This window comes from Leucoraja erinacea, chromosome 7 (assembly GCF_028641065.1).
Source record: "Leucoraja erinacea ecotype New England chromosome 7, Leri_hhj_1, whole genome shotgun sequence".
Taxonomy (NCBI): domain Eukaryota; kingdom Metazoa; phylum Chordata; class Chondrichthyes; order Rajiformes; family Rajidae; genus Leucoraja; species Leucoraja erinaceus.
Window position 1 is genome coordinate 24,484,966 of NC_073383.1, and position 24,725 is coordinate 24,509,690.

The following is a 24,725-nucleotide window of genomic DNA, read 5'->3' on the forward strand; positions in this document are numbered from 1 at the left end:
AAAGAACTGCAGATGCTGATTTAAATGGAAGGTGGGTACAAAATGCTGGAGTAACTCAGTGGGACAGGCAGCTTCTCTGGAGAGAAGGAATGGGTGACATTTCGTGTCGAGACCCTTAGTCAGACTACGCCACCCATTCCATCTCTCCAGAGATGCTGCCTGTCCCGCTGAGTTACTCCAGCTTTTTGTGTCTATCTTTAGCTAATTCTCTATTCATTACCTCCAACACCAAAAGCTCTTATGTTGTGAAGTAATCTTTTGTGTTATTTTGCCTGATGAACATCCAAAAACATTGCATCTACAGGGCTCTCACTTAACTTTTATTTTCTCTGTTTCCAGCCAGGCAACGTGCGCAGTTTTTTAGGTTGACAAATTACAGTTTAGGTGGTCATTTAAGACGGCTTGCATGACGCGTTCGATAATGTGCTCGGCCGAAGTGCATAGTTACCAGTCTAAATTATGCTCAATGAAGCATTCACATATTATTTCTGCTTCAAATAAAGTCACAAACTAAACATATTCACCCATCAAGACATGATATATATCACAATGACATGCAGCAAAATTATAATACAGTATCTCAACTCTTTTTGCACGTTGCAATGAATGCAATTTCTATTATTTCTTTCCAATTCCAAACAAAAATGTGGTTGGATTATCAGCATATGATCAACCTCGGTGAGACCAAGTGCAGGCTTGGTGATCGTTTCGCACAACACCTCCACTCAGTTCGCAATAACCAACCTGATCTCCCGGTGGCTCAGTACTTAAAACAGAAAATAGGTGCAGGAGGAGGCCATTCGGCCCTTTGAGCCAGCACCGCCATTCATTGCGATCAGGGCTGATCGTCCCCAATCAATAACCCGTGCTTGTCTTCTCCCCATATCCCTTGATTCCACTAGGCCCTAGAGCTCTATCTAACTCTCTTTTAAATCCATTCAGTGATTTGGCCTCCACTGCCCTCTGTGGCAGGGAATTCCACAAATTCACAACTCTGGGTGAAAAACGTTTTTTCTCACCTAGCCTCCCCTTTATTCTAAGACTGTGGCCCATGGTTCTGGACTCGTCTAACATTGGGAACATTTTTCATGCATCTAGCTTGTCCAATCCTTTTATAATTTTATATGTTTCTATAAGATCTCCCCTCATCCTTCTAAACTCCAGTGAATACAAGCCTAGTCTTTTCAATCTTCCTCATATGATAGTCCCGCCATCCCAGGGATCAATCTCGTGAACCTATGCTGCACTGCCTCAATCACAAGGATGTCTTTCCTCAAATTAGGTGTCCAAAACTGTATGCAATACTCCAGATGTGGTCTTACCAGAGCCCTATACAACTGCAGAAGAAGCACTTAAACTCCCCCTCCCATTCCGAATCCGACCTTTCTGTCCTGGGCCTCCTCCATGGCCAGAGTGAGGCCCACTGCAAATTGGAGGAACAGCACCTCATATTTCGCTTGGGAAGTTTACACCCCAGCGGTATGAACATTGGCTTCTCCCTTCTCCAATTTCAGGTAGTCCTTGGTTTCTCCTTCCTTCCCCTCCCATTCCCAGCTCGCCCACAGCCTACTGGCTCTGCCTCTTCCTTTCTTTTTCCCACCGACCCCGACATCAGTCTGAAGAAGGGTCTCGACCCGAAACATCGTCTATTCCTTCTCTCCATAGATGCGGCCTCACCCGCTGATTTTCTCCAGCTTTTTTGTCTACCACCCATTCGCACAAGTTCTGTTATCCCACTTTCCTCACCCACTCCCGACACATTAAGGGAAATTTTACAGAGACTAGTTAACCCACAAAGCCAATGCGTCTTTGGGATGTGGGAGGAAACCCACATGCTTGCAGGGAGAATGTGCAAATTCAACACAGACAGTACCCGAAGACAGGATCGAACACAGATCTCTGGCGTGTGAGGCAGCAAGTCGAACAGCTATGCCACTATTTTGTCTTCCAACACACAAAAAAGAGATCTGATCAAACCGAGTTAGCATGGCTTCATGAAGGGGAAATCAGGTCCTGTAAAGTTAGTATTTGAGGAAACATCAATCAGAATGAATAGATCAGGGAAATTAATGGTTGCCCGGGTGCCAATGGCCACCTAAAGTCCCGCAGGGCAACCTAAAAGCCATGTCATTTTGCCTGGCTTGGCAAGCACCCGGGACACCTGCCGTTCAACTCTGAGCGGGCCTCCCTCTATCTCTCTGTCTCTCTCTCTGTCTCTCTCCATCTCTGCCCGCCATCCGCATCTGAGCCGCCGGGTCTCCACTCTCTCCTCATCCGCCAGCACAGCCGACCGCCTTGCACATGCACACTGCCACGGCCTGCACATCCTCCCCCTGCACATGCGCTCAACCACGGCCAGCACATCATCGGCCACCCTGCACATACGCACTGCCATGACAACTGGTTGGTGCCGGGCACTTTCTCCCTCCCTTTGCATTGTGGGAGACCTGACCGCCATTGCTGTCCGATCGCCGCCTCGCCGTGACCGCTGAAAACCAACGCAGAATCACTCGCTGGAGCTGGAGTAACTTCCTGGAGTAACTCTTGCTTCTTGGTTTCCCAGTCCTCCAAAAATATTCCAAATGGAATTTAAACTGGAGGTGGTGGAGGGTCCACCACCAAACTCCAAACAATAACAACCTATTAAACTTTATCTGTTTATTTATTGTGTATATATATGGTCTATGGTATATAAACACACTGAACTTTTATCTCCTGTTCTGTATTATGTTTACCTATGTTCTGTTGTGCTGCAGCAAGCAAGAATTTCATTGTCCTATCTGGGACACATGACAATTAAACTCTCTCGACTCTGACAAGCAAAAAATGGTTATTGGGGAAAAAAGCGCTTCCTTAAATTTAGTTGTGTCTGGTTGAGTCCAATAATAGGACTCGCATGAACCCTAAACGGATTAATGTATTATACCTTAAATAACACTTTCTTTGACAGAATTGTACTTATTACTGATGATTTCATGAAGTTGCTCAAATTTTTGCAATGTTTGCTTTTTGAAAAATAGAATAATTATCATTATTTTATTATTGAACAGGTAGCAGGTGGAACCAGTTCTCATAATGTCAGCTTTTCTTACTTCAATGCATTCAACTCTTTGCTGAATAACATGGAGCTGATTAGAAAGATATACAGCACTTTGGCAGGCACAAGAAAAGATGTGGACGTTACAAAAGGTAAAAACATCCTTGGATTTCTCTCCTTCAAACAAGTTAAAATACAGTAAATTGCAATGCAAAGACAATACAGCTAATCAGGCGACATCTGTGTAAAGAGAAACAGAGTTAATGTTTCCGGTCAAAGACACTTCATCAGAACGGGAAAAAGAATACGTTAATTTAAAATTGTAAAGATTGTGCAGTATGGAGGGGTGGGACATAGAGAATATCTATGGATGAAGCCAAGGCTGACATGGAGCTATTTTGTAGGTTGTTTTCCAGTTGATGGGTTAATTAAAGCAATTGGAAAGAGAGAGAGAGTTTCAATTAAGAAACCTAAATGCTATGAAATGAGGGCTGCAGCAGAGCCATTGTATATGAACTTTCTGATCCCAGCATAGCAAATGCCAAATTAATTTTAAATGAATTTACTAGCAATTAAAGAAAAACTTGGAACTTGGAATCTGCCTATAAACTACTACTCACTGAAATCCACCTATCGTTGTCAACTCCTGCCCAACCCCTCTCCCGTTACTTTTTTACACTGAACATCTCCCCTCTACTACTTCATTCCAGATGACGGATGTCAATCCGAAACGTCGACTGTCCATTTTGATCCACATTTTGTGAGCTGTTCCTCCAGTAGCATTTTTTTTGGTCCATATTCCAACATCTGCATGTGTGGCCCCAACCACACAAACACATTGTTCACAAGGACAGATCAGAAGCTGGGGAATTGTGTGGCAAATGATTTGCCTCCTGACACCAACTACAATGCACGAGTCGGGTTCAACATCAGCAGCTATAAAGCAGCGTTACACATCCAGTACAAAGCAGCCTGCTTGACTGGCATCCAATCAACCACCCTAATCATTCATCTGCGTTGCCACTGTGTACCATCTAGAAAATGCACTGCAGTTATTCACCCTTGCTACTTTGTTAGCACCTTGCAGACCCACAACTTCTACTAGGACGGTCAAGGGTATGCCATCATGGCTATGCCACCGTCCTCCTTGTACTAAGCAACCCTAACTTGGAAGTATATCACTCCTCCATCTTCATTCCACCCATAGAAATACTGTGCTTTGTGCTGTCTTTAAATCTGCTTTCTTGATTTAGGGAAGAGCTCTATCCAAATTCTGCGGTGCTGCTATTTGTACTGAGTTTAATGCCATTGTCAATGACAGTAGCCTAAATAATCTCCGTTTTTCTTTTGAAATGTAGAGGAGTTTTCTCATGCTGCCAATAAATTCGGACAGATAACACCCCTGGAAGTTGATATCCTATTCCAGCTTGTGGCTCTGTACAGTCCAACTGGGTAATGCATTTTTAAAATTGATACATTATTTAATACATTTAAAGGTTTGATTTGAATGTAGTCACAATGTTGATGATAGCAAAATAATTTTATTTAAAAATCAACGATTGTTAACATTTTGATTCTCAATAGCAAGAAATGTTATCTTTGATTAAAATTTGTTTTGTGTTATAACTAAGAGCAAAGGGAAGACATATTGAGCTTAATGGAGTGTTATACTTTTAATACCTGGGTTTTTTGTCTTCAGACGAGTGTCTCTGGCGGACATTGAACGAATAGCACCATTGGAGGAAGGAGCCCTGCCCTATAACCTGGCTGAAATCCAGAGGCAGGTAGGTGGCATATTGTGTTGAATGCAAGTCTTGAGCAATAGTGATGAGAAATATTAAAAGAACTGGAATCTATGTTGCTTGTATTGTTTTTATACAATCTTGGAATAATATGTACCTAAACTACTCTTAGTTAGATAAAGATAGCGGAGTCGGGGGATATGGAGAGAAGGCAGGAACTGTAGATGATTATAGTGAATGGCGGTGCTGGCTCGAAGGGCCGAATGGCCTACTCCTGCACCTATTGTCTATTGTCCAAATAAGCTGCTGTATTTAAATATTTTGAAATCCTAGGTAAATTTATCTTGGAAATTTGTTTAAAGGTATAAATAACGACATGTGCCACAACTAATTTAAAATCCATGCAAGGATTTATTAGGAAAAAGTAATAGAATAATCTGACATAAAGAATTTACACAAAGCATTTTTGGAAGTGAGAAAAGGGCAGAGTGTACAGAGGGGAAGCAAAAATAACGAGAAGGTGGGATGAAAAGTTAGTTGTAGTTGGTGGTTATTTGGATGCGAGAAAGGAGTGGAAGAAATGGAGCTGGATCAATGGAGAGACTTGAGCATATGTTTTGTTGGGTAAGCGAGAGGAATAGGAGTTGGGGAAAGCACAAGGCTGCTGGCAAACAAAGTACAGGCAAAACCTGGAGAGGAGAATATAGTCAAGAGAGTAGAAAGCAAAACAAGGGAGAACAAATCCTGGCGTGAGTGGGGAAAGTGTTTATGTTGTCCTTGGCACCTAGGATGTTTTCCTTCAGTTATGGCACAGAACTGCAAGTTGTCAATGGATGGTTCAGTAGAACACATTGCTGATTGGCGTCTTGTTTGTGTACTTGTCAGGAATTTAACGTTATTGGTGTACAGCTTCTGGCGACTGGATAAAGATTAGAAAAGAACGCAGACTCTTGAGTGTGTTTGTAAAATAGCCATAACAATCTTTAAATGAGGTTGTTAGTTCCAGTTATCAGCTGAAACCCAGATGTCATGGTATATTAATCATAACCTAATCCACATCAGCTAGTAGGCATAGGGGTCGTAGAGCATCTGCAATAATCACCTGCAGTTATGTTTGAGTAAGATGTGTGGGATGTTTCACTGACGTGTGCCAAATTAATCGTTCTCCAGTCAGATTTGTTGCAAATTGAGAACTTCATTGTTGCGTTCACCATATTGTAACTTAACGTGCATTCATATGTAATGAAACAACCATGAAATGTTTACTGGCAGCAGCAGCATGTTTCTTAACACAGTACTCAATAGATAATATAATAACCAAACATAAAGTTCTATACATTTAGAAAACCCATATAGTGCACATTATACTCTTCCACAACCTTCCTTTTGTCAATAAGTTAAGTCCGTTCCCAATTGAATGTATTGTTGTCTATTCAACTGCAACCAGGGAAGCGCCTGTCATGGATTCTATTCCCAAACCATACAGGTACCGTTAGTATCGTTTTGGCTCCTTTCTATCCTTGCTGACAACATCTGAAAATGCATAACTTTCCACATCTATAAGAACACCCAGTTCTACCTCGCACTTATTTTTCTTGATCAAGTCACTATTCCTGATTTTTGTTTTCCAATTGATTGCCTGCTGTTCAGTACTAAAAGAGCAGACATTACCTTCAGTTTCCTTCACATCTCTGAAGATCTGTCCTGGACCCAACACATTGATGAAATCACGAAGAAAGCTCAAAATTTGCATTTACCTCCTCAGAGGTTTGGGGAGAATTGGCATCTTCAAACTTTTGAGGAAGTAGAGGCATAGATGAACTTCTGCAGGTCTGTGGTAGAGAGTATACTGACTGATTGAATCACGGGCTAGTTAAGTAACTTGAATACCCAAGAACAAAGAAGACTGCAGAAAGTGGTGGATGTTGCCTGGTTTATCATGGGTATTGACCTCACCATCAAAGGGACTAACAGGAAGTGCTGCCTCATTAAGGCTTACACCAATCACATCTTGCTGCCCCCATTGAGACAAAGGTTCAGGAGCCTGAGAACCTCCAGGTTCAAGAACAGTTTCTTCCCTTCAACCATCAGGCTCTTGAATCATACTGCAAAACCCTAATCACTACCCACCTCAACACAGAACTACTATGGACTTATTATAGCATGCGTTACATACTTCGGATAATTTAATTGTTGATTTGTTGTGTTGCATTAATGTACCTGTAATGTTGCCACAGGTAAGAATTTCATTGTTCCTTTCCAATTTGGCATGTGCTAATTAAATATTCTTAACTTGACTCTTGCTAGATTTTGGAAAGGCAAGTAGCATTGTCTTCATTCTGCATCAGAAACTTTGTTCCCTAAACTTCATCCTCTCCATGGTAACTGTCTTATGCTGAACTTCACTTTTCAAAAATAACATTGCATCCAAGATGAGCTTCCACATGCAGATTTGCCTTACGGTGACTGGTTATTTCCATCATTGAAATCTGCACATGCTTCGGCACAGCTGCTGACACTTACATATGCTTGAAGTTCGAAATCTGACACTTCCAATATGAACAGCCAGACTCCAATTCAATGCACCATAAACTGAAGACACCAGGATCTGCCGATGCTGGTTTACAAAAAAGGGCACACAGCTCGAGTAACCCAGTGGGTCAGGCAGCATCTCTGGAGAACATGTATAGGTGACATTTTGTGTTGAGTCCCTTTTTTTCAGAATGGCTGGAAGTGAGGTGAGGGCAGAACAAAGCCTGGCCAGTGATAAAGGAGTGAAGTAAAATGGGAAGCCAGAGGAAGGAATATAGAGGGAAGGAGAAAGGGATAAATAGTTTGTATCAAGGTGGGGCACAGGAAAGAGATGTGGGGAAAAGGGGGTAGTTTGTTAGCTACCTAAAATTTGAAAATTCACTTGATACCATGGGGTTGAAAGCTTCCCAAATGGAACATAAGGTGCTGTTTGAATGGGGCCTCACTCTGGCAATGGTGGAGGCCCAGAATAGAAAGGTCAGTGCAGGAATGCTCTATCTGCCAAAACCTGCTGGATCTCCCGGTTGCTGACCCTTTTAAGTTTCTGCTTTCAATAGGGATGCTCCATCTGCATCTTTGTTCACTCATCTCTTCTCACACAAACCTCTCCCTCCACAGATACTTTCCCCAGCTAGCTCAGGCCATGTGACATCTGTCCCTCTACCTCCTTCCTCACATCTATGCAGGGATCACAGCAGCTCTTCCAGATGAGACGTGTTCATGTCCTCTTCATCTAATGCATTCAATGATTCCGATGTGACTTCCTTTACATTGGCTAGACCAAGCATAGATCAGGCGACCATTTCGCCAAACACTTGCGTTCCGTTCGGTCCACAAAGGCCTGATCGATCTCCCGACTATTAACAATTTTAACTTCCCACTCCCATGCTGGTATGTTTGCAAGTTAACTATCCAAAATTCTCCAATTTTGCTTCCCCTGTCCTTTTCCCCTCTCTTCCCTGTACCCCAACTGGATGCACACCCATTTCTCCCCCTCCCCGTCCAATCACTTTCCACCTATATTCGTTCCTCTGGGTCATCTTTCGCACCTCTTCTATCATCTCTTTATGTCACACTTTTTGTCTTTTCTTCTCTGGGCTCTGTCCAGCCATTTACCAATCAAACCTCCCCTCAACTGTATACACCTTTTACTTGCTAGGCTTTGTCCTGCCCCCATCTCTCTTCCAGCTTCCACAATGAGTTTCCTAATTCATAGGCTATATCATCAGTAGCCAACAAAAAAACTTGGCTGGGACAAGGGTTTCCTGTGTTAATACACTAATTGTGAAATGTAGTTACATTAGTATTGAAAGTTTTTTAAAAAATTTGACTTAATGGAATTTGTTCTTAACATGCTTTAAACCAAATAAACATAATTAGTTAAAAATCATTGCTATTTTAGTAACCTATTCTACTAACGAATTTCAGTTTTGATGTAAATTTTAAGATAGTCAAATTTGAAGTTACCTGGTTTTCTATTATAACAACTCGGGTAACTCTCAACAATATTTGCATAGATGCATTCTGGAAAACATTTAGCATTTCCACATTCCTCTCTTGTGTCTTTTCTGTTCCCCCAGCAATCTTTCAGTGGTACCAGCAGGCCTATCTGGCTCCAGGCTGCAGAATCTGTTTATAGATTCACTTTGGGCTCAATTGCTGGAGGTGAGTGATATATCTCAGTCCAAAACAACGAAGGTGCAAGCCATTGACATAAAGTAGCAGATCTGGAAGGCTCTCTGAAGTTCCTTTCATATGATTAGTGGACTGATATAGGATTGTAATGCTACTCCTGGCTCCAGACTGTCCTGAGGGCAAAAGCTTAATAATTGCACAAGGTTTCCGGATCAAGAAACAAATCATATTAATTATGTTTAATGGGAAAATTATCTTGTGTTTCAAGATGAATTTTAAACAAAATCCCCAGATTAAGCTAAAATCCCGATTTGTGTACTAATTTTAAATATCTACATTACAAACTAAGTCCTTTTTTAAAGAGCAGTAATATTCTTCTTTGGTTTTTCCACTTCTAACTTTGAATGTTACCAACCACATTGCATTGAGCGAATCTTTTAAAAATACCACTCATATTTTTTTTACAAACCAGCTTCTTTGATGGTACTGTTTGGTGAAATTTGATTCTGGAGAGAGCGTCACAGAGGTTTATCAAATTGTTAGTGAAGATGAAATTTAAGACCTTTTTTGTGGAGACACAAGGAACTGCAGACCCTAGAATCTTGTGTAGAATATTGTGCTGGAGTAACTCAGCAGGTCAGGCAGTATATCTGGAAAACAAGAATGGGTGATGTTAGTTTCTTCAGACACCATTGATTTAAGTGGAGTTTGGGGATTATAAATCAACTTTCCCTTCGCATCTGATCTGCTGCATGTGTAATTTCCACGTGCAGAATACTGGTTGCTCGCGGTAAACAGTTGGTGCTCTGCATGGTTGCTTTAATTCTCATGGCAGTTTAGCCAAGTGGGATCTTAAAATTGGCCATTTACCACCCAGAGTACATTTTTATGATGACCAGATTTGAAGCTGGTTTTTGCCCCTGCATATGAATGTGTTGGTCTGGTGGTTTAACCAATGTAGGAGTAACAGTTAAACTTTGAGTTCAGACAAAGGGTCTTAACCCGACAAGTGGGATCGTCCATTACAGGCCTGAGTTCTACAGGAAGCTAGCTTTTTGCCAATAATCTAGAATGTTCAATTCAAATGGCAAGTTGAATAGAAATTCAGTGAGTAATATAGAGATTAAGGCAAAACTACTTGATCGCTATAAAATCTCCTTTGGTTCGCCAATGCCCTTTCAAGAAGGAAATCTGCTGTCCTCGCCTGGACTGATTTTCGTGTGCCTTCAGTTCCACCAATCTGGTTGACTCTTAAGTGCCCTCTGAAATAGCTTATCAAGCTTCTCATTTCAAGGGAAGTTGGTGATAGGTGATGAATGCTGGGCTTGCTAATAACATCTGAATCGTGACTTTGTACCTGGTTTCTGAGGTGATGGAAAATTATGTAGACATTTGCTTGTCGTAAACATGGGTATTGTAAGTGGGGATAATATTTAAATATTGACAATTGCTACTATTCTTAATTAAATATTCATTTTTTTAATGCAGCGGTGGGAGCAACTGCAGTTTATCCTATTGATTTAGTGAAGACACGAATGCAGAACCAACGCTCCACAGGATCCTTCATTGGGGAGTTGATGTACAAAAATAGCTTTGACTGTTTCCAGAAAGTTATACGTTACGAAGGTGTTTTTGGCCTTTATAGAGGTAGGTCTACAGTATAGTTATACAACTATGTGATTTATTAAGGGAGTATGGTGCTTTACTACTACTCTGCCATAATGGAAAGGTATTTGACCCAAACTTCCTACGCCTACACCTCCTTGTACTAGTATTGCTAGATGCTTTGAGCTCTGTGCCTGAACCTTCATGCATCAAGGTTGGCTCTTATCCTGTAATGGGTGAGATTGTAGATTCAAGACCTTGGGGTATTCTGCAGGTAGGCAACACAGTAGTGCAACAGGGCGAGGTGTTGCCTCACAGCTCCAGTGACCTGTGTTCATTCTAACCTTCAATGCTATCCATGTGGAGTTTGCCCATTTCTCGTGTTTACTGAGTGGGATTTCTCTGGGTGCTCTTGTTTACTTCCACATCTCAAAAACATGCTGGTTGGTAGGTTAGTTGTCCACGTAAATTATTCCAAGTGTAGTAGTACAGTTGGACAATGGGGAAGGGGAAATGTAAATTGAGGAAAATGTAGGGAGAATTATGATCAGCATGGATTTGGTGGTCTAAAGGGCATTTTTCTGTGCTATGTTACGCTATGATTATCACTATGCGGAAGATATCTTATGAAGTAAAATGTTTTTTTAATGTAACAGTTCTGTGGCTTTGAGTTTAATATTTGTTCATTTTTACCACATAAAATAGTTTTTTCAGTTTTCTTTTCAAATTGTTCTTGAATAAAGTAGATTTCTGAAACTTGAATCATATGCGTTATGTTCTATCCTATTTTAATACAGGTATCTTATGTTTTTGGGGGGAATCAGGCTATGAAAATAACTAGTTTGAGCTGATGAGGATAAAATTAAAAAAAACTGTGCCATCACTAAGGTAACCATGATATTGTAATCAGAATTGCCCCGCATTTTATTTTATCAGAATTGTTCCATATAAAGAAAAACAAATCGGCAAAATGACAGTGGGAAGAATTTCTTCGGTTGCATGCAGAATATTTTGTTTGGAAAACCTTTTACAAATACCAGCTAAAATGAAGGAAATACTGCCACCTTCTGATGGATCATTTCAGTCCGTGTAGCAATGGCAATTTTGAGGATGTACAGCTATTACTGAGAACATTTCACTGACAGCAACAGATTTGCTTGACTGCATTGGCAGAGTACCAGCAAAAATCACAGCCGTTTTATATTCAAATGCAGTTGAGATTCACTGTAGACATGAAACATGAAAAGAAGAAAACACTGGTTAGGCTTCACTTGGGGTATTGTGTTCTGTTGTGATCGCCGCCCTGTTATGAAGGATATGATTGAGCTGGACAGAGAGCAGGAGAGGTTTGCCAGGGTGTTGCCTGGATTGGAGGACTTTACTTATGGGGAGCGATTCAATAGGCTGGTTTGTTTCTCCTGGGGTGATAAAGGCTGATGTGTGACATAATAGAAGTATATAACATTATGAGAGACATAGATAAGATTAAAATTCAAAATCTTTTTCCCATAGTCAGGGTAGCAAAATAAAGAATTAAAAAAAGTTTTGTGTTATTTTTAAGGACAGCTAGTTTGGCTGCAATGTGCGTTGTGTCTGAGCAGATTTCATTCGAACACTATCAAACCAGATTAATGCCATTTATGATTAGTTCTTTGTACAAATTTTCTCAGGGTAAAAAAAAAAAAAGGAATCAATGGATTTGAAACGTATTCGGGTAGACATTTTGACATTCTCTGGAGTACTGTGCAAATGCAGGTTCGCTAGTACATGTATATTTAAATTCAAATTGACAAAATAGCTTTCTTGGTCAGGGCAAGGGTTAGGTAGCTTGCATGATGAAGTCTGCAGTTTGATTCAACAAGTTTAGCCAACGAGATTATCATCTGTAAAGATTCTAAATAGTACAATTCTCAGATGCCAGAGCTCCATGTATTTGAGTGTCAGTAACTGCTGCAGGCAAGCGCGATCCTCTGGAGACTTAATTGAATAGCAGCCAGGAAAAGAAATATAGAATTTAATAGGGATATAAGTAAACCCCGTGGTGCACTCCAATATGTAATAAGATTGTGGTTAAAATTCTACAACACTCTCCTGCCCGAAGTCCATTTACCTAGATGTCCAGAGTACTGAAGAATCTGTCAGTGTCACTTTTGACTCTACTAATCAGTTGAGTTTCTATACTCCTCTGGAGTAGAGAATCCCCAAAATTAACAACCCACCAATCACAGTGTTCAATGACCAACGACTAGTCAGCCTCTCTAACAAAAGGGTGTAGTTTGGAACTAGCAAGCTTATTACGAGGCCTTTTGACCCACCAATACTGCTGACCATTCAGCGCCAATTTTTACACTAATCCTACCAAAACCTATTTTATTCTCCCTCTGTTCCCATTGTTCCCCAGATTCTACTACTTTTCTACACACTGGGGCAATTAATCTAACAAACCATAGAACTTTGGCACGTGGGAGGAAACCAGATCACCCAAGGAAATCCTCGTACTCACAGGAAGAAGATGCAAACCCCACACACACACAGCACCCGAGGTCAGAATTGACCCAGGTCATTGAAAATGTGGGGCAGTATCTCTGCTAGCTGTACACTGTGCCACCATAAATAGTTGTGCTTGTTTTGGCATAATAGCTGTAAATGGCTTATTTAGTTATGATAGGGAATTAAACATAGACTTTTCCTGACAAGTTGGGTATCTGGAAGAAACTGACAATTAAGAGACAGAAAGGTATAGTTTAGTGACTTTTTTTTGCCCTTCTCTCTTCTCACCTCTTTCCAAACCATTTAAATGATTGATTGAAAAATAAAGAATGGAAACAATCTGTTCAGCCCGCCAAGACAACGCTGACCACCAGTTCACACTAGTGCAGTGTTATCCTACTTTCTCAACTCCCTGTACATTAGGGGCAATTTAGAGGGCAATTAACCTGCACACAAACCCACACATCTTTGTGATGTAGGCGGAAACCAGAGCACCTGGAGTAAACCACAAAGAGAACGTGCCAATTCCGCACAGACGGCATCTGAAATCTGGATGGAGACGAGTCTCTGCAACCGTTGGGCAGCAGAGCCATGGTGCCCTTTTGTTTGAATAAGTGGTTGAACTAAAGGAGGATGACTGTTCATCCAATGCAATATTGGGGATTTTCATTATTAAAAAAATTGACTGGTGGGAGATAATCAGGGATGAGGCTCGGCAATCATTTATCCATAGTATAGTTAGCTTGATTAATTAATATTTGTTCTTGGATCTTTTTTTCCAAAAATCGAATCAGCAATTTTGTATAAAACTACCGGAGAGAAGAAAAAAAATATTTTGAACTTGCATAGCTTCTGTATTACAGCAATAATGTTTGAGGCATCTCTCCATTATCAACCATGATTATTAAGCTTCTGCAAACACTGAAAGGCAAGTTAATTGAATTCTATTATCAAATAATAAAAGGTTTATTTTTCCACAAAGGTAATCAGCATTTTACGACATTCTCATGTGGATTATATTCAAATGCCAAATTTGTGTTTATTTCCCAATACTATCCAATGGTATCATGATGTATTTTTCTGCCCTTAGGTCTTTTACCACAGTTGGTGGGTGTTGCACCAGAAAAAGCCATTAAACTTACTGTAAGTTTTTATTTTATGTCATTCATTGTTTAATTTAGTTTTTCTTTGCATCATAACCTAATGACTCGGAAGTCTATAATTACCCCTTGAAGGTAATTTTTTTTCACCATTGGTATGCAGTTACAGCTGGTACTTGTGTATAAATAATATAGATATTCTATGCTTGATTTTTTCAAAAGCAAGATTAACTATTGTCTTTATTTATTCTTCTTCTGAAAGTAGCTCAACGAAATATCGTTCTTAGTGAGGTAACCGTAGAATAAGATTGCTAGTCATGTCTAAGGCTGCGAGTGGTAAAGTTAACTTTTTCTTTCTGGTCTGCTGGTTCCATGTTTTCTGGAAGATGATGGAAAGGAAGTGCTAAGAGTGGTCAATTATTAACAACGCTTTTTATCCACTTCGGGGTGTGCTCATTTGTTCAAGTGTTTTTTAAAATTTCCAACCCAATGCTAGACTAACACCAATGAAAATCCTTGAATCATTAACATGAGAGGTTTGAAGTGCAAATATCTATGCTTCAAATATGAATCTTGTGCTGTTTGTTTCTATATGCTTGTTCAGCATTTATACAACAGTCTTATCGATTGAGATCATCAATCAGGGATTAGCTTCCTTACTGATTAGTTTAATTTCTTGGATTTTATAATGTTTTCTGTCTGTAGATAAACTGTTTAGCATCCCAAGTATGGGATTTGATGTTTCACATGGGCTCTTATCACTTGATTTATAATGTAGTTATTAAAAGGGTAGTACTATATGCCTGTCCCCCACTGAATTAATAAATCCTGTTTGCTTCCAAGTGTCAAGTACATAGTTTGATTGATACGCATTACTTTAACTTTGGAAAGAAGAATATTTGAATTATTAATTTGCAGAATAAACATCTTGAAAAGGGTATAATTGCTATAGTTTGAAATTTAAATTACACAAAGTAATGGACTTTTCGTTTGATGAAAACTTAACCTATTAATAGTTTTTTTCCCCTCGATTATTTTGCCAACTTGTTTTTTTGGAAGGAGATAAATGGTAGGGAAATGTGAGTGTTGACCATTCTCATCTTCCAATGAGTGGGTTCAGCACCTCATGCTTGAAGACTGTTCTGCTGCGAGACGACGGTAAATGTGGAGACGGAATAGGAATTTATTCTCAAATTAAAAGTACCCCCTCTTATGCGAGTACACTTTTCTGTCAATAATATTCTTTTGCCCATTTTCACCGTAAACAGGTAAACGATTTTATAAGAGACAAGTTCACTCAACGAGATGGCGGAATTCCTTTACTTGCAGAAATCCTAGCTGGTGGCTGTGTAAGTATTGTATACGATTACTTTGAATCTTTATAATGTGGATTCAGAATGTTATCTTGGAATATTGTTTTGAAGTTCTTCAGATGAGCTGGCACAGTAACATTTGTTTTGCAGGTTTTTGTTATATATAATTGTCTAACTTTAAACTTGATATATGTATTTTGAATTGTTGCTAGCTAAGGATATTTAGAAATACCTCTGGATATAAACCACTATCTAAAAGGTGGCAAAAGAGTTGTGATGGCATATTAGCTCCTAAGTTATTCAACATTTTTATTTTGGTTTCTTTACTGGCAGAAGATAAAAAATGAAAATTGTTAATCACATAAGGATAGAAGGATAGACTTATAAGCCATTCCTGAACACGCAGCTCTGAAAAATATCCATTATTGTGTTATCCAGTACACTTCAATGTTGCACAATTTAATTTTCATAAAAGATCCTCCAACATTATTTGTATTTTGGAAATCTATATATGCTAAAATCATCTATTTTCTGTAATACTATATTTTTCCTTAAATACACACAAAGTATTACAAATATAGCATCACTCTTACAAATCCAAATTATCTATCTTATTGTGTTCTCTAAGGCTACAAATATCCTACATTCTGGAAGCTTATTCACTACATTGGTATTGGGTTCAATGTGGTGTATAATTTTGATCAAATGGGTTGCAACATATGAATGATTACATTGAAAGATACTGATTGGAAACGGGGCATTCTCTCACTGAGTCCGTGCTGACTATCGATCACCCTTTCACACAAGTTCAATGTTATCCTACTTCTGCATCTCACACATACACATGCTAGGGACAATTTTTACCGAAGCCAATTAACCTACAAATAGTACATCTTTGGAGTACGGAGAAAACTGGAGCACCCGATGAAAACCCACACAGGTCACGGGGAGAACATGCAAACTCTGTACAGACAGCAATGTAGTCAGGATCGAACCCGGGTCTCTGGCGCTGTAAGGTAACAACTCTACCGCTGCGGCACCATGCCACCTGCTTCTGTGCTTTTCTAAAAATTTCAGTGCTGCTACTTAATAATTTTCCATTAAAATACACTGTTTTGCTCTCTTGTATTATTTCATTTCCAGTGCCACATTGTTCTTTTAAAAATTGAATGCCATTTGGTACCTAGTTAATTCTTTATTTTCATACAGACAATTTAATCTGAGAAGGGTCTCAACCTGAAATGTCACCCATTCCTTCTCTCCAGAGATACTGCCTGTCCCACTGAGTTACTCCAGCATTTTGTGTCTGTCTTTGGTTTTAAATGGCCACTTATTCTTTTACCTTGGGCATATTGCACATCCTTCACTGCGCCCTTGTTGTTATCCACTAGTCTTTATACATATTTCCTTTTTAATCTACATTCCATGTGCAGCCTGAATTGTTTGTTCCAATTATCACATGTTGATTCCTTTCTCTTAATCAACCATTAAAGTTGTAATTACAACCTGGGAACCCCATTTCACACAGATATGTATCTAGATCTATGCTCTCAACATCTTTGTTCTCTAATTTCATCGTTAATCATCCTCTCCATGTGTAAATACCTTAGTCTCACACGGTTTGAAGCACAAGCATCTTTATTGTCTAGTTCATCATCACACATGCAGTGCATCTCATGTTCAGCCTCTACTGAAGATCAGTAGGCAAGTTCTTACACTATAAATCATATAATCAGACGGAGTTATAATTACTAAGCATTCTAATTGGCTAACATGCAATAGCCAATCTACACCATGCATGCTTATTTTTTTTTATCGTTCATCTAGATTATTATCTTTTTATCACAAATTTAGATTTCCTCATTGTATGCTATTTTCTTTACTTCCTGTCATCAATTTTTATATTGAACCTAATTTATAAATTTCACAGTTACTTCCTACTTTGCCTCATCCATTTCTAACTTCTTAGACCTTGAGATCTTTCACTTGCACACATAAAACCCCATTTCCAATGACTTAGACAATGACACCACACTGCCACAATCCCAACACCTTTCCAGTACTGTGTTCCGACTACAACTGCATCCTGGTATAACATTCTGTGCAATTTACTTTCTTCCTGCTCATCTTGATGATTAACACAGAAGATGTGTGCTGGGCAATATTTTTCACTGAACCAATACAGTTAAAGAAGATGACCAGATCCTTAATTGCATTGCTATTAAACAGGACCTTGCAGTACATTTGTAAAGTTGCATTTCTCATGCTACAACTGTTAGTTTAATTAAGTGATTGTGAAGTGCTTTGTGGTGTTAAGGATGTGAAATGCATTTTAGAAATATTTGTTTTTCTTATTCCAATTTATAACAATTAAGTATCACTAAACTCAAGTTTATTTGCAACAATATACAAAATTGAAATTCTAATGACCTGATGAATGTTGTATTTGACTCTCAGCATTTCAGAATTTTGTGATTGTCCAGACAAAACTGAAACCAGAAGAACAAACATTCTGAAAACCAAGACAGACCTGTCAGTGGATGTATAAAAGGACACAAAGTGCTGTGGTAACTTAGCAGGTCAGGCAGCATCTCTGAAGAACAGGGATTGGTGACTTTTCGGGTCGGGGCCATTCTTCAGTCTGCTGGTACTGCCTGATCTTCTGAGTCCCATCCGAAACGTCACCTACCCATGTTCTTCAAAGATGCTGAGTTACTCCTGCACTTTGTGTGCTAAAGTGTATTAACCAGCATCTACAGTTCCTTGTTTCTACCATCAGTGGATGTGCCCGTAGGTGGGCAAAACTCCAACAGGTGCCACTTTCCACTCGGGATCTGCACTGTCCATGCAGATCTCAGAGTCCAACGGGCAGCGTGAAGCTCTGCAGCTTTCGCAGTCTTCAGGCTGGGAAATCTGCCGACTGAGCCCACCACAAATATCCTTGCACAAGCACAGCAAACCCATTGGGAGAAATGGGCTGCTGGAAGAAATAAGTAAAAGCATTTATTTGATGTAATTAACATATTAAACATTTTGATTTTTCAATGCATTACTATTTTAACTTTAAATTCATTTTTTATTGTTTTATTGTTTTAATAGTAATTTCTAACATGTGCAGAGTGAATGTTTGTGAATATCAGAAACATTCATTTGAAACACCAGGGATGACGGATTGGTGGGCAAAGGGTCGTTGATGGCGATAGAGTCTTGGCTTCCAGTTAACGGCATCATCTTGGACTGTGCTATGTGTGGTCCTGGCCTGGGAATGACCAACTTCTGGAGAGTGGAAAGTCTGCCCCAGTGTAGAGGGATTTTTAAATTTGCAGCATATAATTCCATCAGTCAGACGGGTGTGTCAAACAATTAGAATGAAGCTATTCTTCAATTTTCTTGGTTAAAATTGTTGATTTCTAAAATATAATTCTGTGAAATATATTGATTTTGCAAATCCAATTCTTATTCATACAGTAACAGTCTTCTTTCTCTAGTATTCTGCATTACCTGCTCACTGAATGTACATTATTTCTCAAATCTTTGCATAATGACAAGCAACACATACTGAAAGTAATTGTTAATCTTCAACCTCCTGTTTTCCCAGACATTTAGTTTCATCTTAATTTAGTTAATTTTAGTAAAAGAGAGTGCAAAATTAGTTTGTTAAACTTTGCAGATTAAAACTAGAAATTACAGTATATTGTTCTGATATATTGTAGAAATCCTTTGAGGCGTTTCCTAAGTGGACCTTCATCTGTGAACTCATGTAGTAAGTCTCAGGATACTATTTCACAATCGAGGGACAGAGTCACGGTGAGCATGCTCCTGAGTTTAGTTGACATCTTAATATGTAGACTGATATAGGAGGTTAAAACTCGGCATCAGTGAAGTTCCTTGGGTCATCATCAGCAGAATTGTATGTGACCATATTCTGTATCGGCATGCCCAACATATTTCTCATTCCTCCATCACTACATTGTATAGATTGAGATTTAAAAATGAAAAACAAATGTAATGAAGCTAGATTGCTAAAAGCAAATTACTTGGTGTCCAGATAGTTAATTAGTCCAACAATAATGGGGAAAGGCTCTACAGATCGATCATATTCAGTGAAGAATGGTGATGGACAACTGAACAAGTTCATAAAATGAGACGGTATGGAAAAGTTTGCAACGTGTCTGAAAATGCAACTATTCTCTACCAAGAGAGAACAGTCCTACTTAAGTTCATTCTGTGGTGCACACCATCATGAGTACCATAGCCCAGTTTATTTTATTCATGTTATTTTATTAATGTATGCTGTGAAAGGATATAAAGTGCTAGAGTAACTCAGCAGGACAGGTAGCATCTCTGGAGAACACGATAGGTGACATTTTGGGTCAGGACCCCTTCTCTAGAGATGCTGCCTGACCTGCTGAGATTCCAGCATTTTGTGTCCTTTTGTGTAAACAGTGTTCCTATGATATGTGCTGAGTCCCGATAACCTTGACCTGTAAGGCTAAGGTTTCTACAGTGGGCATTTTCATGTCAAACGTTGCACCTTATAAGTCACTTCTCAATTGTATGTTTGTTAAGAGACTTCAACAATGGTATCAATCAACACAGGTTCTCCCCGGTTACAACAGGGAACCTGAACAGTTTGTAGGTCAGAAATGAACAAAACGTATGTGGGAGGATCACAGAAACAGCTGTGACGGGAGAGCGAGCAGGTGCAGGGAAAGCAGCTGCCAGCTGACCTCGCTGCTTCAGTGAATGAGGGACAAGGTCTGCTCAGTACTGACAGCTCTGCTCGATTTGGTTGTTGTGGCAGGGGAAGGGAGTTGGGGGTGGGGAGAGAAGGCACGTGGAGATGCCCTGTTACCACCTAGCAGAAGATGCCTGCAGCAGCCGGTGAGTCCATCCAGCCAGTCACAAAGAATTGTGTGCAAGCTGCCATTAGTTGGTTGATCATAACCTGGGGAGGCCCTGCACCTAATTGCTGACGGTCTGCTTGTAGTGTTCACAGTGGATTCTGTCAGAGCCAATCAGCTTCACACCTCATCAGAAACCCAATCCATATGGAAAGAAAGAGGGATTTTGAAAATCAGCCCTCAAAATTAAAGCAACATTAGTTCAATATTCCACGAGGCACAGAGTTAATGTCTCAGGTCGGAAAGCTTATATCAGAGCTGATAGTAGATTGTTGTCCTGAAACATTAACTCTGTTCATCCTGTCACACTGGCTTCCGACTTGCTGAGTATTTCCAGCATTTTCTATGTTTGATTTGATAGGGTGCCGTGGCAATCTGTCAGAGCCATCCAGTGGCTGTGGTCACAGCTGACAAATTCAGAGGCCATTTATGACAGAACACTCACTGTAATAGCTTTCAAATGAAGCAACCTTACCCAGTCCCATTCCCCTGCTTTATGAATGCCATTGGGTCTGTAGGGTTAGGGATTGGATAATTCACTTATTACTCAACATTTTGCATCGGAAATAAATACAATTTTCCAAATATCTGGAGAATACAATTATCCCCGGACTCAGCCACATAAATCATACAGCTGTGAAGAATGAATGGCTGATGTGCCCATCCCAATTTCTTTTTTTTAAGAGAACTGTTCTGTTTAGGTCCTTGGTCGAGTCTTATAGATTAGTGAATTGTAGGTGCCAGTCTAATTGGTATTTGAAAATTCCTATGGAATTTGTTTCTATTTTCTTTTCAGATTAGGGATTTCACATTGTATCAATCCTCCTCTGAAGGAATATCAGATTTTTTTTCCCCTCCACTTTTGCTAATTATTTTAACTGATCTCTTGCTGACCTTCTTATCAGAAAAACACATTAATTAGTGTATTAAAGACTCCCACAATTCTGACTATTTCTATTTGACTTTCTATTCATATTTCCCAGTTGTAAAGAAAATCATTCTGAGCTTCTCAGACTCTGTTAATCTAATGTCCCCCAAATGTTATCCTGATGCATCAGTTTTATGCTTTTTCTAGGACCTTTCTAACATGGTTTTTGTGGACAGTATTCTGACGAGCTGACACATATTCATTGGTTGTTATCGCTAAACACATGCAGCAGATCAGTGTTTAGTTCCATTAACTTCAGTGGAACCATATTTACAGAGATGAGCACAAGTGGTCAGTATTTTCTCATTTGTTTAGTACCAGTGGATAACATATAGAATGATAAAGTCAGAGGGATACAGGACTGAAACAGTTTGTATCGATTATCAACCACCCATTTACACTAATCCTAAATTTAATTCTGTTTTTGAATTCCCACCATAAACTGCCCCCTTTGCTCTCACCCGTGATTCTACCGCTCTCCTATAACATTGGAGTGACGACAAATTCCAGTGGAAATCAGCATAACATGTTTTTGGGATGTGGGAGTGAAGTGGTACCCAGGTAAAACTCGCAGTCAAGAGTGAATGCAGTAACTCCACATACAGAGCACCCAAGGTCAGGTTGAATCTGGGTTTCTGGTGCTGCAAGGTGTTATCTCCACTATCCTCCAGAATCTTCCCCAAAGTCCTTTTAACAAAGCTAAGTATCCCTATACAGACACAAAATTCTGGAGTAACTCGGCGGGACAGGCTACATCTCTGGATAGAAAGAATGGGTGGTGTTTCGGGTCGAGACCCTTCTTCAGACCCGTCTCGATCCGAAACGTCACCCATTCTTTATGTCCAATAGCTGCCTGTCCCACTGAGTTACTCCAGCATTTTGTGTCTAACTTCGGTTCAAACCAGCATCTGCAGTTCCTACAAAACTACGTATCCCTATGTTTGTTTTACTATCTGAATGGAGCCTACACTTTGAGGTGTTTACATGTCCCTCTGCAGAGCTAGTAATGCCGCTGCCTTAGAGCTCGCATTAGTGATTTAAAAGGAGAAACATATTTTGATTTCCCAAAGTAGAAATGTCAATTAGCACCAGTTGTATGTTCACAAATGTTAATTTCCAATTTAATTTAGAAATTGAGCACCAGATCTGAAGCAAATTTAATTGCCTTTTCAAAAAACATAATGCTGTCAAATGTCAGGAAATATCATGCCGCTTCAATTTAGATTTTCCAATCTTAAAACAAACTTTCACACTTTTGGGTAAGCACATCTGTTAGAATTCTGAATATCTACATTGGAGAAAGCTGGCACTCCATTCACGTAAAAGTTCAGTTTGAATTTTTTTTTTGGTTGTTTGGACAATGGAGTGAGAAGTAGTTTCTTTGAAATCAAACTTGACAAGCCAGCAATTAAACTTTATTCGGGAATATTTTCTTCAATGTTTCTTAAGTTAATCAGCCGACGTAAAGGCTTTACGAGAATCACTCTTAGATTTAAAATGAACTGGGCTTTAACCAAGCTTGTGAATTGAAACGTATTTAATAAGCAGCATCTTTGAATATGAACATTTTGTATGTGCTATTTAGCTTAACCACTTGAGTAATACTGCAATTAAAAAGCCCGGGGAGTTTGTTTAATCCAAATTTTATCAGGAGTTTAATGAAGGACTGCATCATAGTAAATAAAATCAGAAAATGTTGGGAATGTACAGCAGATCAGGCAGCATAAGCAGTGATCTGGTAGAGCTGCTGCCTCACAGCGTAGAGACCTGGGTTTGATCCAGACCTCTGGTGCTGTTGATTTTATGAATTATGCTGTGCCCTATATTACAATCACTGTTTGGTGATCTCAAAATAAATCTTCGCAATGTTTGCTAAGATCCTTTGATCCCCTTATCATAATATATAAATTCTATCATTGAAAATCACATCACATTTGGAAATTTGCCTGGTCTGGTGTATCATGGATTTTTATATGTTACATGGTGCTTAACTTTCTGGGAATACGCTCCATTGGTTGGAGTTTATATTTGGTTGGGTCTTCTCATTGTTTTGGTTTGACAAAAATGATTGTCTTCAAATGGTTACTTTTGAAGATTTGCTTTCTTTTATACATTGTCTCTATTTTGTGGAAATGTAATTGTTGGGAAGGCATTTTCTGCTGCTGTGGCATCTCCACAATTTTATCCCCATATTTTTTAGGATTAATTTAAATATCTCAGATAAATTAATATGTTAAGATAAAATCCGATGGTGAAACTAGAATTAACCATAATTGGAATGGAAGTTTTAACATTTTTATTTCTTTCAGGCTGGAGGTTCTCAGGTGATCTTTACAAATCCACTGGAAATAGTGAAAATTCGATTGCAAGTTGCAGGAGAGATCACCACTGGTCCCAGAGTCAGTGCACTCTCTGTAATGCGTGATCTTGGATTTCTGGGTTTGTACAAGGTGGGTGGTTCCTTGCGTTAACATACCTATGTGTATGTGGTCAATATCAGACATTTAAATTGATTTCTGTTTTGGAAAAAGATTGCTGTAGAATATTTTTTTGAATTCATAAAATCTGCTCAGAAGGATTGTTGTTTCAGGATTTATTAATTTTTCCAATCTACTGTTCAGTTTATTTTATTGAATTTATTTTTATTTTAAATCTGTTTCCATCTTTGGATTTCTGTTTCGGTCTAACTAGTCTGTACTAGATTCAGAGTCTTCTGAATCAGTTTCCTATCCCGGGCATAATCATAGCAAATAAATATGCATTTTCAAAGGCTTCATTTTTATGTGTTGATGTCTAATATTGCCCACAATATTCAATATTCACAATTATCCAAATGGTGGCCGATTAGGAAAAGGGGAGATGCAGCGAGACCTGGGTGTCATGATACACCAGTCATTGAAAGTAGGCATGCAGGTGCAGCAGGCAGTGAAGAAAGCGAATGGTATGTTAGCTTTCATAGCAAAAGGATTTGAGTATAGGAGCAGGGAGGTTCTACTGCAGTTGTACAGGGTCTTGGTGAGACCACACCTGGAGTATTGCGTACAGTTTTGGTCTCCAAATCTGAGGAAGGACATTATTGCCATAGAGGGAGTGCAGAGAAGGTTCACCAGACTGATTCCTGGGATGTCAGGACTGTCTTATGAAGAAAGACTGGATAGACTTGATTTATACTCTCTAGAATTTAGGAGATTGAGAGGGGATCTTATAGAAATTTACAAAATTCTTAAGGGGTTGGACAGGCTAGATGCAGGAAGATTGTTCCCGATGTTGGGGAAGTCCAGGACAAGGGGTCACAGCTTAAGGATAAGGGGGAAATCCTTTAAAACCGAGATGAGAAAAACTTTTTTCACAGAGAGAGTGGTGAATCTCTGGAACTCTCTGCCACCGAGGGTAGTTGAGGCCAGTTCATTGGCTATATTTAAGAGGGAGTTAGATGTGG

The 24,725-nt window shown here is 39.4% G+C and overlaps 1 protein-coding gene across 1 annotated transcript in view; it reads left to right on the forward strand.

The window, feature by feature from the left end:
• The window catches only part of LOC129698753 (electrogenic aspartate/glutamate antiporter SLC25A12, mitochondrial-like), a 65,698-nt gene that overhangs the window by 32,687 nt on the left and 8,286 nt on the right, over window positions 1-24,725 (forward strand). The window contains exons 7-14 of the mRNA XM_055637986.1: window positions 3,051-3,189; window positions 4,396-4,489; window positions 4,737-4,821; window positions 8,892-8,976; window positions 10,435-10,593; window positions 14,132-14,184; window positions 15,410-15,490; window positions 23,596-23,736. Of these exons, the coding sequence (XP_055493961.1) occupies window positions 3,051-3,189; window positions 4,396-4,489; window positions 4,737-4,821; window positions 8,892-8,976; window positions 10,435-10,593; window positions 14,132-14,184; window positions 15,410-15,490; window positions 23,596-23,736 (837 nt within the window). The remainder of the gene's footprint in view (window positions 1-3,050; window positions 3,190-4,395; window positions 4,490-4,736; window positions 4,822-8,891; window positions 8,977-10,434; window positions 10,594-14,131; window positions 14,185-15,409; window positions 15,491-23,595; window positions 23,737-24,725) is intronic.